This window comes from Monodelphis domestica, chromosome 3 (assembly GCF_027887165.1).
Source record: "Monodelphis domestica isolate mMonDom1 chromosome 3, mMonDom1.pri, whole genome shotgun sequence".
In the NCBI taxonomy this organism is placed as follows: Eukaryota; Metazoa; Chordata; class Mammalia; order Didelphimorphia; family Didelphidae; genus Monodelphis; species Monodelphis domestica.
This window is the reverse complement of record NC_077229.1, coordinates 77206334-77216928: the sequence shown is the minus strand read 5'-3', so window position 1 is coordinate 77216928 and position 10595 is coordinate 77206334. Positions and strand designations below refer to the sequence as shown.

Here is a 10595-nt window from a genome sequence, read left to right as displayed (position 1 = left end):
CCGCCCTACTTGTGCCCTCGATCCCATTCTCCCTTGATCAGCATGTATAGCGAATAGGGCATTGTTTAGAGTCAGGAAGACCTAGGTTCAAATTTTGTCTAAGATCAACTGTGTGATTGGGAGCTAGATCCTTAACCCTTCGGAACCTCAATTTTCTCCCTGAACCCTCCTCAAAAACCAGCAACAAATCTTCCTTGTAACCTTGCCATCTCCTCAAGCTGTTATCCTAATTCTTTTTTCTTTCCCTTCATTCTCTTCTTTGCTAATTGAATCTACTCTTCCTTTTCCTTTTTTTAGCTTTTTTTAAACTCTTACTGTATGTTTTAGCAATGACACTAAGTATGGTTCTAATGCAGAATAATGGTAAGATCTAGGTCACTGGAGTTAAGTGACTTGTCCAGGATCACACAGCCAGGAAGTATCTGAGGCTAGACACCCAGAACCTCCCATCTCCAGATCTGGTATCCTATCACTAAACCACCTAGCTGTTGGTGGAACTGTGAACTGATCCAACCATTTGGAAAGCAGTTTGGAACAACTCCCAGAGAGTTATAAAACTTCGTGCCCTTAGACCCAGCAATACCATCTATTTCCAAAGGAGAGCAGGCAAAAAAGAAAAGAATTTATTTGTGCCAAAATATTTAGAGCAGCTCTCTTTGTGGGGGCAAAGAATTGGAAATCAAGAGGACGTCCATCAATCGGGGAATGGCTGAACAAGTAGGGATATATGATTGTGATGGAATACTACTGTGCCATAACAAATAATGAGCAGATTGATTTTTTTTAACTTGGAAAGAATCACATGGAATAACGATGAGGGAAATGAGTAGAACCAAGAGAACATCATATACAGCTACAGATTTAATATTTGAAGAATAACTTGTGAATGTTCACCTCCAGAGAATGAACTGGGAAAACGGGAACAAAAAGACATCATATATATATATATATATATATATGTACATATTGTACATATGTATATATATATATATATATATATATGTTTTTCTTTTTGCTTTCTATGCTGTGGGAGGAGCTGAGATACCTGGAAATAAATTCTACTATACCTTCTTTTTTAAATTTTTGAATAAAAGTTTATTTTTTATAATGAATTTTCTTTTTTTCATTTTTTATTGTCATGCAAAACCCACTTCCATATGGGTCATTGTTGCAAGAGTAAACTCACACATAACCAAACCCCCCCCCAAAAAAACAAAGATGCACTGATGTGAAAGATGACTCCATCAGTTCTTTCTGTGAAACCCTTACCTTCCATCTTAGTAAAAACTCTTAAAAGGGCAACAGCTAGGAAAATGGAGTTAAGTGGCTTGCCCAGGGTCATACAGCTAGTAAGCTTCTGAGGATGGATTTGAACTCAGATCTTCTGACTCCAAGCCCAGTGCTCCACCCTAGTGTACCACTTAGCCAACTACACTATTCAGACCCTCGTTTGGCAAAGAGTATAGGAGGAGGCTGTCTCTGAGGATTCTGGTGGTGTTCCTCAGTGCTAGATGGAGTGGATACAGCCAGAATTTGATACTGATGGCTAGAGGCGGGTCCTCTGATTTTCGCAAGGGCTATGGCCTGTGGTGTAACTATTTCTGCCATTTCCTCTTCTCCAGGGGTGGAGGTGAAGCCTGACATCTCTCTGGACCCTGTTGGCTTCCCCTGACCGACGACTGCCTACTCTTGGGCGACCCTCAGGGTCCAGCCACATCTGGAGAAGGTCTCCGCTCAACAGGTAAGCCCACCAGAGATGGGGATGAGGAGAGTCCATCTAGAAAAGAAAGATCAGGAATTCCAGACAGTGTTGGTCACTGGGTGGGAGGACAGAAGGGAGGAGTCGGTGCCCCAGGGCAGAAGACTGGGCTGCCATGAGCAAGCTGGCAGGCTGAGGAGATCGGAGAATTGGCAGCATCTCCCTTAGAGGAGTTCATAGGGGATAGAATTAGAAAAGAACTTCAAAATCTCCTAGACTATCTGCCTTAAGTTATGAGTGAGGAAATTGGAGCCCAGATGATAAATAGTCCTTAACAAAGTCACAAAGAACCAGAATTTGAGCCCAGGTTTTGTGACTTCAATGGTTTCCTACACATTTCAACTTCTGGGCCATGTCTTTGGGATCCCATCCCTCCTTATCTAGAGAAGAGGCTTAATTCTGACTGGCAATTGGCATAGGGAATAGTTTGGCTCCCAGATCAGCCTGGGGTAGGTTCTGTTTCAGCTCTGCCAGAGTTAGGGAGTACCCTTTCACACACACACACACACACACACACACACACACACTATGATTATCTGGCTTCAGACATTTCCTAAGCTGTGTGACCCTGGGCAAGTCACTTAACTAACCCCTATTGCCTAGCTCTTTTCCCTCAAAACCAATCCACAGTATTGATTCTAAGATGGAAGATTATGGTTTTGTTTTTTTTTTAACCCTTACCTTCTGTCTTGGAGTCAATACTGTGTATTGGCTCCAAGGCAGAAGAGTGGTAAGGGCTAGGCAATGGGGGTCAAGTGACTTGCCCAGGGTCACACCGCTGGGAAGTGTCTGAGGCCAGATTTGAACCTAGGACCTCCCATCTCTAGGCTTAGCTCTCAATCCACTGAGCTACCCAGCTGCCCCCAAGATTATGGTTTTTTAAAAATTCTACAAGTCTATGTTTTCATACACATGCCCGCATATCCAACTATATGTAGATCTGCACGTATGTGAAGACACATTCTTATATAAACACACATATGAGTGTGCCTATCAACACAGAATATACATTTGAATCACAGGGCTGCAACATATGATCTATCACTTGTTTATTTTGGTATATGTTTGGGGATTTTTGGCTTTATGAGGTTATTCACTTACAAAAATGAATAATACAAAAATTTTTCAAAAAGAACATTTTAAAAAATCGCAGAGGGGGCAGCTGGGTAGCTCAGTGGATTGAGAGCTAGCCCTAGAGACGGGAAGTCCTAGGTTCAAATCTGGCCTCAGACACTTCCCAGCTGTGTGACCCTGGGCAAGTCACTTGACCCCCATTGCCTAGCCCTTACCCCTCTTCTGCCTTAGAGTCAATACCCAGTATTGACTCCAAGACAGAAGGAAAGGGTTTAAAAAAAAATCACAGAGATTCATGAAGTCATAGGTTTAGAACTGGGAGAGACTTGGGCTGGGGACGTCTTTTACTCAAATCCTCTCATTTTGCATATGAGGAACCGAGAGCCCAGGGAGGTGGATCACAGATGACCTCCAAGTCCCCTTCTAGCACTTGGGTTTTATTTAAAGGTTGCACATACACAAACACCCACATGCGGATGCTTATACTTCCTCTCTTACAGGAAGCCCTTTGCCACCAGAAGCATGAGTGATTCAGACCCATTGTCCACCACACCCAATCAAGATCTCCACTCCCCATCTTTGTACTACCCTTATAGCAACCTCGGTGAGTTAGCCTGTGGGTCTTGGAGACTGTAGTGGTCAGTCACAGGCTGGAGTGAGGGCTTGGGGGACCGGAAGTGATAAGAAGGGAGGCACAGTAAAAGCCAGAGAGGGGTAATCTCCCAGCCTAGACCAGGAAAATTCCCAAGATCATTTCTCTTGGTCTTGGTTTCCTCATTTGTAAAATAAGAAGGTTATACTAAATTCTGAAATTTTTCCCAGCTCTGACGTTCCACATGCTAAGGTCCCTCCCATCTTTGGCATTCTGTGTCCTAAGGGTCCTTCTAGCTCTAACATTCTCTGCTTTAAGGTCTCTCCCAACTCTGACATTCTCTGATCTAAGGACCCTCCTAGCTCTGACATTCTCTGTTCTAAGCTCCCTCCCAGCTCTGACATTCTCTGTTCTAAGGTCCCTCCCAGCTATGACATTCTCTGATCTAAGGACCCTCCTAGCTCTGACATTCTTTGTTCTAAGGGTCTCTCCCAACTCTGACATTCTCTGATCTAAGGACCCTCCCAGCTCTGACATTCTCTGTTCTAAGAGTCCTCCCAATGCTGACATTCTCTATTCTAAGGTCCCTCCCAGCTATGACATTCTCTGTTCTAAGGTCCCTCCCAGCTATGACATTCTCTGTTCTAAGACTCTCCCAGCTCTGACATTCTCTGTTCCAAGGGTTCTCCCAGCTGTAACATTCCCTGTTCTAAGCTCCCTCCCAGCTCTAACATTCCCTGTTCTAAGGGCCCTCCCAGCTCTGACATTCTCTGTTCTAAGCTCCCTCCCAGCTCTGACATTCTCTGTTCTAAGTTCCCTCCCAGCTCTGACATTCTCTATTCTAAGGGCTCTCCCAGCTCTGATATTCTCTGATCTAAGCTCCCTCCCAGCTGTAACATTCCCTGTTCTAAGCTCCCTCCCAGCTCTAACATTCCCTGTTCTAAGGGCCCTCCCAGCTCTGATGTTCTCTGTTCTAAGGTCTCTCCCAGCTCTGACATTCTCTGTTCTAAGCTCCCTCCCAGCTCTGACATTCTCTGTTCTAAGCTCCCTCCCTGCTCTGACATTCTCTATTCTAAGGTCCCTCCCAGCTCTGACATTCTCTGTTCTAAGCTCCCTCCCAGCTCTGACATTTCTTGTTCTAAGACTCTCCCAACTCTGACATTCTCTGATCTAAGGACCCTCCTAGCTCTGACATCCTGTGTTCTAAGAATTCTCCCAGCTCTGACATTTCTTGTTCTAAGGCTCTCCCAGCTCTGACATCCTGTGTTCCAAGGGTTCTCCCAGCTCTGACATTCCCTGTTCTAAGCTCCCTCCCAGTTCTAACATTCCCTGTTCTAAGGGCCTTCCCAGCTCTGATGTTCTCTGTTCTAAGGTCTCTCCCAGCTCTGACATTCTCTGTTCTAAGCTCCCTCCCAGCTATGACATTCTCTGTTCTAAGCTCCCTCCCAGCTCTGACATTCTCTGTTCTAAGCTCCCTCCCAGCTATGACATTCTCTGTTCTAAGGGTCCTCCTAGCTCTGACCTTCTCTGTTCTAAGCTCCCTCCCTACTCTGACATTCTCTATTCTAAGCTCCCTCCCACCTCTAACATTCCCTGTTCTAAGGGTCCTCCCAGCTCTGACATTCTCTGTTCTAAGCTCCCTCCCAGCTATGACATTCTCTGTTCTAAGCTCCCTCCCAGCTATGACATTCTCTGTTCTAAGCTCCCTCCCAGCTATGACATTCTCTGTTCTAAGCTCCCTCCCAGCTATGACATTTCTTGTTCTAAGACTCTCCCAGCTCTAACATTCCCTGTTCTAAGCTCCCTCCCAGCTCTAACATTCCCTGTTCTAAGGGCCCTCCCAGCTCTGACATTCTCTATTCTAAGGACTCTCCCAGCTCTGACATTCTCTGTTCTAAGCTCCCTCCCAGCTCTGACATCCTCTGTTCTAAGGTCTCTCCCAGCTCTGACATCCTCTGTTCTAAGGTCCCTCCCAGCTCTGACATCCTCTGTTCTAAGGACCCTCCCAGCTCTAACATCCTCTGTTCTAAGGGCTCTCCCAGCTCTGACATTCTCTGTTCTAAGCTCCCTCCCAGCTCTAACATCCTCTGTTCTAAGGGCTCTCCCAGCTCTGACATTCTCTGTTCTAAGCTCCCTCCCAGCTCTGACATCCTCTGTTCTAAGGTCTCTCCCAGCTCTGACATCCTCTGTTCTAAGGTCCCTCCCAGCTCTGACATTCTCTGTTCTAAGGACCCTCCCAGCTCTAACATCCTCTGTTCTAAGGGCTCTCCCAGGTCTGACATTCTCTGTTCTAAGCTCCCTCCCAGCTCTGACATCCTCTGTTCTAAGGTCTCTCCCAGCTCTAACATCCTCTGTTCTAAGGGCTCTCCCAGCTCTGACATTCTCTGTTCTAAGCTCCCTCCCAGCTCTGACATTCTCTGTTCTAAGCTCCCTCCCAGCTCTGACATCCTCTGTTCTAAGGGCTCTCCCAGCTCTGACATTCTCTGTTCTAAGCTCCCTCCCAGCTCTGACATTCTCTGTTCTAAGCTCCCTCCCAGCTCTGACATTCTCTGTTCTAAGCTCCCTCCCAGCTCTGACATCCTCTGTTCTAAGGTCTCTCCCAGCTCTGACATCCTCTGTTCTAAGGTCCCTCCCAGCTCTGACATTCTCTGTTCTAAGGACCCTCCCAGCTCTGACATTCTCTGTTCTAAGCTCCCTCCCAGCTCTGACATTCTCTGTTCTAAGCTCCCTCCCAGCTCTGACATTCTCTGTTCTAAGCTCCCTCCCAGCTCTGACATTCTCTGTTCTAAGCTCCCTCCCAGCTCTGACATTCTCTGTTCTAAGCTCCCTCCCAGCTCTAACATTCTGGGTTCTAAGGACTCTCCCAGCTCTGACATCCTCTGTTCTAAGGTCTCTCCCAGCTCTGACATTCTCTGTTCTAAGCTCCCTCCCAGCTCTGACATTCTCTGTTCTAAGCTCCCTCCCAGCTCTGACATTCTCTGTCCTAAGCTCCCTCCCAGCTCTGACATTCTCTGTTCTAAGGTGCTCCCAGCTCTGACAATCTGGGTTCTAAGTCCCCCCCCCCCATCTCTGACATTCTCTGTTCTAAGCTCCCTCCCAGCTCTGACATTCTCTGTTCTAAGCTCCCTCCCAGCTCTGACATTCTCTGTTCTAAGCTCCCTCCCAGCTCTGACATTCCCTGTTCTAAGCTCCCTCCCAGCTCTGACATTCTCTGTTCTAAGGACTCTCCCAGCTCTGACATCCTCTGTTCTAAGGTCTCTCCCAGCTCTGACATTCTCTGTTCTAAGCTCTCTTCTGACATATCTTCTAAGGATTTCATGGGCTCTAACATTCTGAGACTCTACATGTAAAGAAGACTTACCTCAGGTCACAAAACAAAAAGTGCCAGAGCTAGAAGGGACCTTAGACATCTTTGAGCTGTAGGAACATCCGTCTAGAACTTACCAGGCCCCAAACGCCTTCATTTTACAGATGAGGAAACTTAAGTCCCAACAAAGGTATGCGACTTGCCCAAGGTCCACCCGGCCCAACTTCAGATTCAAATTCAGGTCCTTTGGCACCAAGTCCAGCACCCCCCTAGGCCCAAATCAACCTCTTCATTTTATTGTGGAGGACCTTAGCAGCCAGAGAAGTGATCTCGCTTGCCCCAAGGTCCTCCGTGGCGGAGGGGGGACTAGCATCTAGCCCCCCGACTTCCAAGCCCAGGGCTTAGCTAACAGGAAAGGCGGCCGTGGCCCCTTTCCCTCTCCAGACGTGGCTGAGTCCCTCCGTTCTCCTGCAGGAGAAGGACGGGCCCACTTGCTGCCCTCCAAACCTTGCCGTCCACGCTCATCCAGACTGTTGTCCACCGACCTGTCCCCCCCTCCCTTGCCTCAGAAGACCCTCGGCCGGACCCGTTCTCTTCCCACCTGCAAGACCGTTCATTACTCCGGTGGCTACAGCTCCCTTCCCAGCAGGGAGCGTCAACTCAGCTCAGGCCCGACCTGGGGAAAGCTGAGGAGACCCCTGCAGGAGTCTCGGAGCCTCGAAGATGTCCCCTACGGCCGGCTGGGCCACTGTGGGCCGGACCCTCGCCAGCTGAGCTTCGCCACCCCGGACTGGGAGCTGGGGCGTTTCTTCCAGGATTTGAGCAGCCCCCAGGAGGTGTACAAAGTGCTCAGAGGCCGCCAGTTAGATTCCCTGCGCTGCATGGCGGCCCGGCTCGGGGCTCGCCTATCGGGGCCATGGCCCGGCAGGGGCGGTCCGGGCCAGGGCTTCCGCCTTCTGGATGACAAGCCTTGCGTGGAGAGCGGGGATGCCTGGTACTACAGGGTGGCTCGGGTCACCGAGGACACCTGGCACCTCCTGGCCGCCAAGGTGAGTGTCGGGGGGGGCTGGCCCTTCAGGGGGCTTTCATGGGCAAGCCTGAGGCACAGAGAGGCAACCCTGGCAGAAGGCACCTCCTGAGGCCTGGGAGACGTCCCTTGGCCGATTTAGAGGGAGAATCCTGGGCTCTGCGGGGGGATAAAGGCAGACGTCGAAGAGGGAGATCCTGGGCCATTTATGGGAAGGACTGAAGGCTTGGGAGGGCAGATAATAAAGGAATTGTGGGCTACAGAGGGGAGAATCCTAGGAGGGTAATTATGGGCCACGAGTGGAGAAAAATGAGGAGAGAACGCTCAAGAGGAGGATCATGGGGGGAAGGAAAGACCAGATGGGGGGAAAGGGCCCTGAAGGAGGAAGTAGGGACTATTGCTTAATCCTCACGGTTCCCCAATTTCCTCTGCTTAATGGGGCACAGCATGCCTTGAACATTTTTTTTCAACCGTTCCCTTCCATCTTGGAATCAATGCTGTGTGTTGGTTCCAAGGCAGGAGAGTGGTAAGGACTAGGCAATGGGGGGCTAAGTGACTTGCCCAGGGTCACACATCTGGGACGTATCTGAGGTCAAATTTGAACCCAGAACCTCCCAGCTCTGGGTCTGACTCTCCAGCTGCCTCCATGTCTTTAACTTTTGACATTATACTCAACCTGGAGGATCCACTAGGACAAAAAGGGAGGCAGATATGAATTCTGACTTCTGCCCCTGACCCCAATCCCCCTCCATCCTTCAGGTCCCCAAGCCCTGGTCAATGACTCCTGAGCCCCCGGATGCTGAGCCCCCCGGGTTGGCCCTCCAGGCCACACTCAAGCCTCATTTCAATGTGCAGAGCCTGTGCGGCCAGCTGCCAGCAAGGGCACTACCAGGGGCACCGTGGCAAAGGGCAGCGGCACTGGTGGCTGAGGTGCCCACTCAGACGGTGGCTGATTGGATCGGTGCCAACAAGGAACTACACTGGAGCTGCCCGGGACAGTACGAACGACAGGCTTGCCTCTTGCTGCTCCAGCTATGTGGGGCCTTGACACAGCTGCATGTGGACAGCCTGGGCCACGGGGACCTGCGGCCCGAGAACCTGCTTTTGGCATCGCCCCGGGGCCAGCCCACAGGGACCCTGCCCCAGCTGCTCCTCACCAACTTTGCCAGAGCCCAGCCCCTGGTACCGCAGATCCTAGCCGGCAAGATGAGCTTCAGCTGGGCCTCCTTATCTATGAGATGCTGGGCCAGGGCCTGGCCTTGGCCCACGCCCGGGGGGCATCTGTACCCCCTCTACCCATCCGTTCGGCCTACTCATTGGCTCTGGCCCGCTTAACCCCACATTTGCTGCAGGCTGAGCCACACAGCCGGCCCTCGGCGGCACAGGTCCGAGTGGCCCTGCAGACCGTGCTATGGGGGCCTGGGCCTGAGCTCCTGACTCAAAATCTCCCTTGGGGCCCTGGATGGACATCCACCGGGCCCTGCTGCCCCTGGACCTGGCAGAGCGGCTGGTGGGCAGTGGGGAGGCTGCAGGACTTGAAGATTGGCTCTGCTGCCAGTATCTGGCAGAAGCCTCCGAATACATGGTGGGCTGGGCTCTGGAGCTCCTCTGGGGGACTGAGTGCTCTTGGAAACCCCCAGAGAATCTCCTGGATCTCTAAGAGGCTCCCACTCCAGATGTGATTGGAGAAGAGCCTTCCGTCTGCCATTTTCTCGTTCCCCTCTTTTCCGCCCTCCCAACCCAGAACTTGGTATCTTTTGAGAAAGACCACCGGCTACAGGACGCTCTGCACAGATGTCTTGCCTGCCCCCCATCTTCTGAATGGGGGCTCCCTGTGTTTAACCTAAATATAAATATTGAATCTGAATGTCAGAAGGACCATTTCATCCAATATCTTCATCTCATAGCTGACACCACGAGAGGGAAATTGTTTGTTAGGGGGTCACACAGGAGGGTCTCCAGGCTACCCCTTGCAGAACATTCATGCATTAAATGAAATAAAATCTGCAAAACACTTAGCAGAGGGCCTGGGCCATAGTAGGTGCTTTATAAACGCTTCCCCCATCCCACGTCTCCCCTTCATCCAGGCTAATTCCCATGGAGTGGACTATTGGTTACCAGTCTGGATTCGAACCTAGCTTTGGTTTGGGACTCCAAAAAGGAGCTTATTTATTCTAAGTTACTTTCTTCTTCCTAGAATCATAAGGTTCTTGGCCCCTTTTCCTGCCATTACTGTGGAATTAGAAGCGAACCATGAAGGACTTCACATCCACTTGCACACACAAATATCCTAAGTCATGGGATCAAAGATTCAGAACCACAAAGGGCCCTTCCAGGTCATGGAGTCCTTCGCTTTACATAGATAGAAACTTGAGGGCCAGAGAAATGAAGTGACTAGTCCAAGGTCACCCAGTCTTTGAGGTGGAATTCAAATTGGGGTCTTCCCAAGTCCAAGTCCAGTACTCTGGTAGCTACACTACATTGCCTTTCCATACTTTAACATGTAAACAATAGACTGTAAGCTCCTTGAGGACAGGGTCTTTTTTTATATTTGTCTTTGTTCTCCCAGTGCCTCCCTAAATCCAGGCACATAGTAGGTGTTTAATAAATGTGTGTTGAATGACCAATTGATTGATGAAGAATGGATTGATATAGAGGCTCTCCCTTTGGGCCCCAGCCTTCTAGTGTTGAGCCTTTCGTGTCAGCCTTTATTGTTTCATGGTCAGTCTCTAGTCTTTTTAACCTTTCCAAGGTGGAGGACTTGATAGGGGCAGCTTGGTTGTTCCATAAGGCACAGAGTGCCAGACCTGGAATCAGGAAGACCTGAGTTCAAAAG

The 10595-nt window shown here is 49.7% G+C and overlaps 1 protein-coding gene across 1 annotated transcript; it reads left to right on the top strand.

Annotated features, from left to right (window-relative positions):
- The first annotated feature begins 1619 nt into the window (after window positions 1–1619).
- PEAK3 (PEAK family member 3) lies at window positions 1620–9777 on the top strand. Its single transcript, XM_007489322.2, is given in 6 exon segments — window positions 1620–1741; window positions 3334–3437; window positions 7207–7781; window positions 8519–9061; window positions 9064–9208; window positions 9211–9777. Coding segments are annotated over 5 exon segments (1554 nt in total). The 5' UTR covers window positions 1620–1741; window positions 3334–3355; the 3' UTR covers window positions 9420–9777.
- The last annotated feature ends 818 nt before the right edge of the window (window positions 9778–10595 follow it).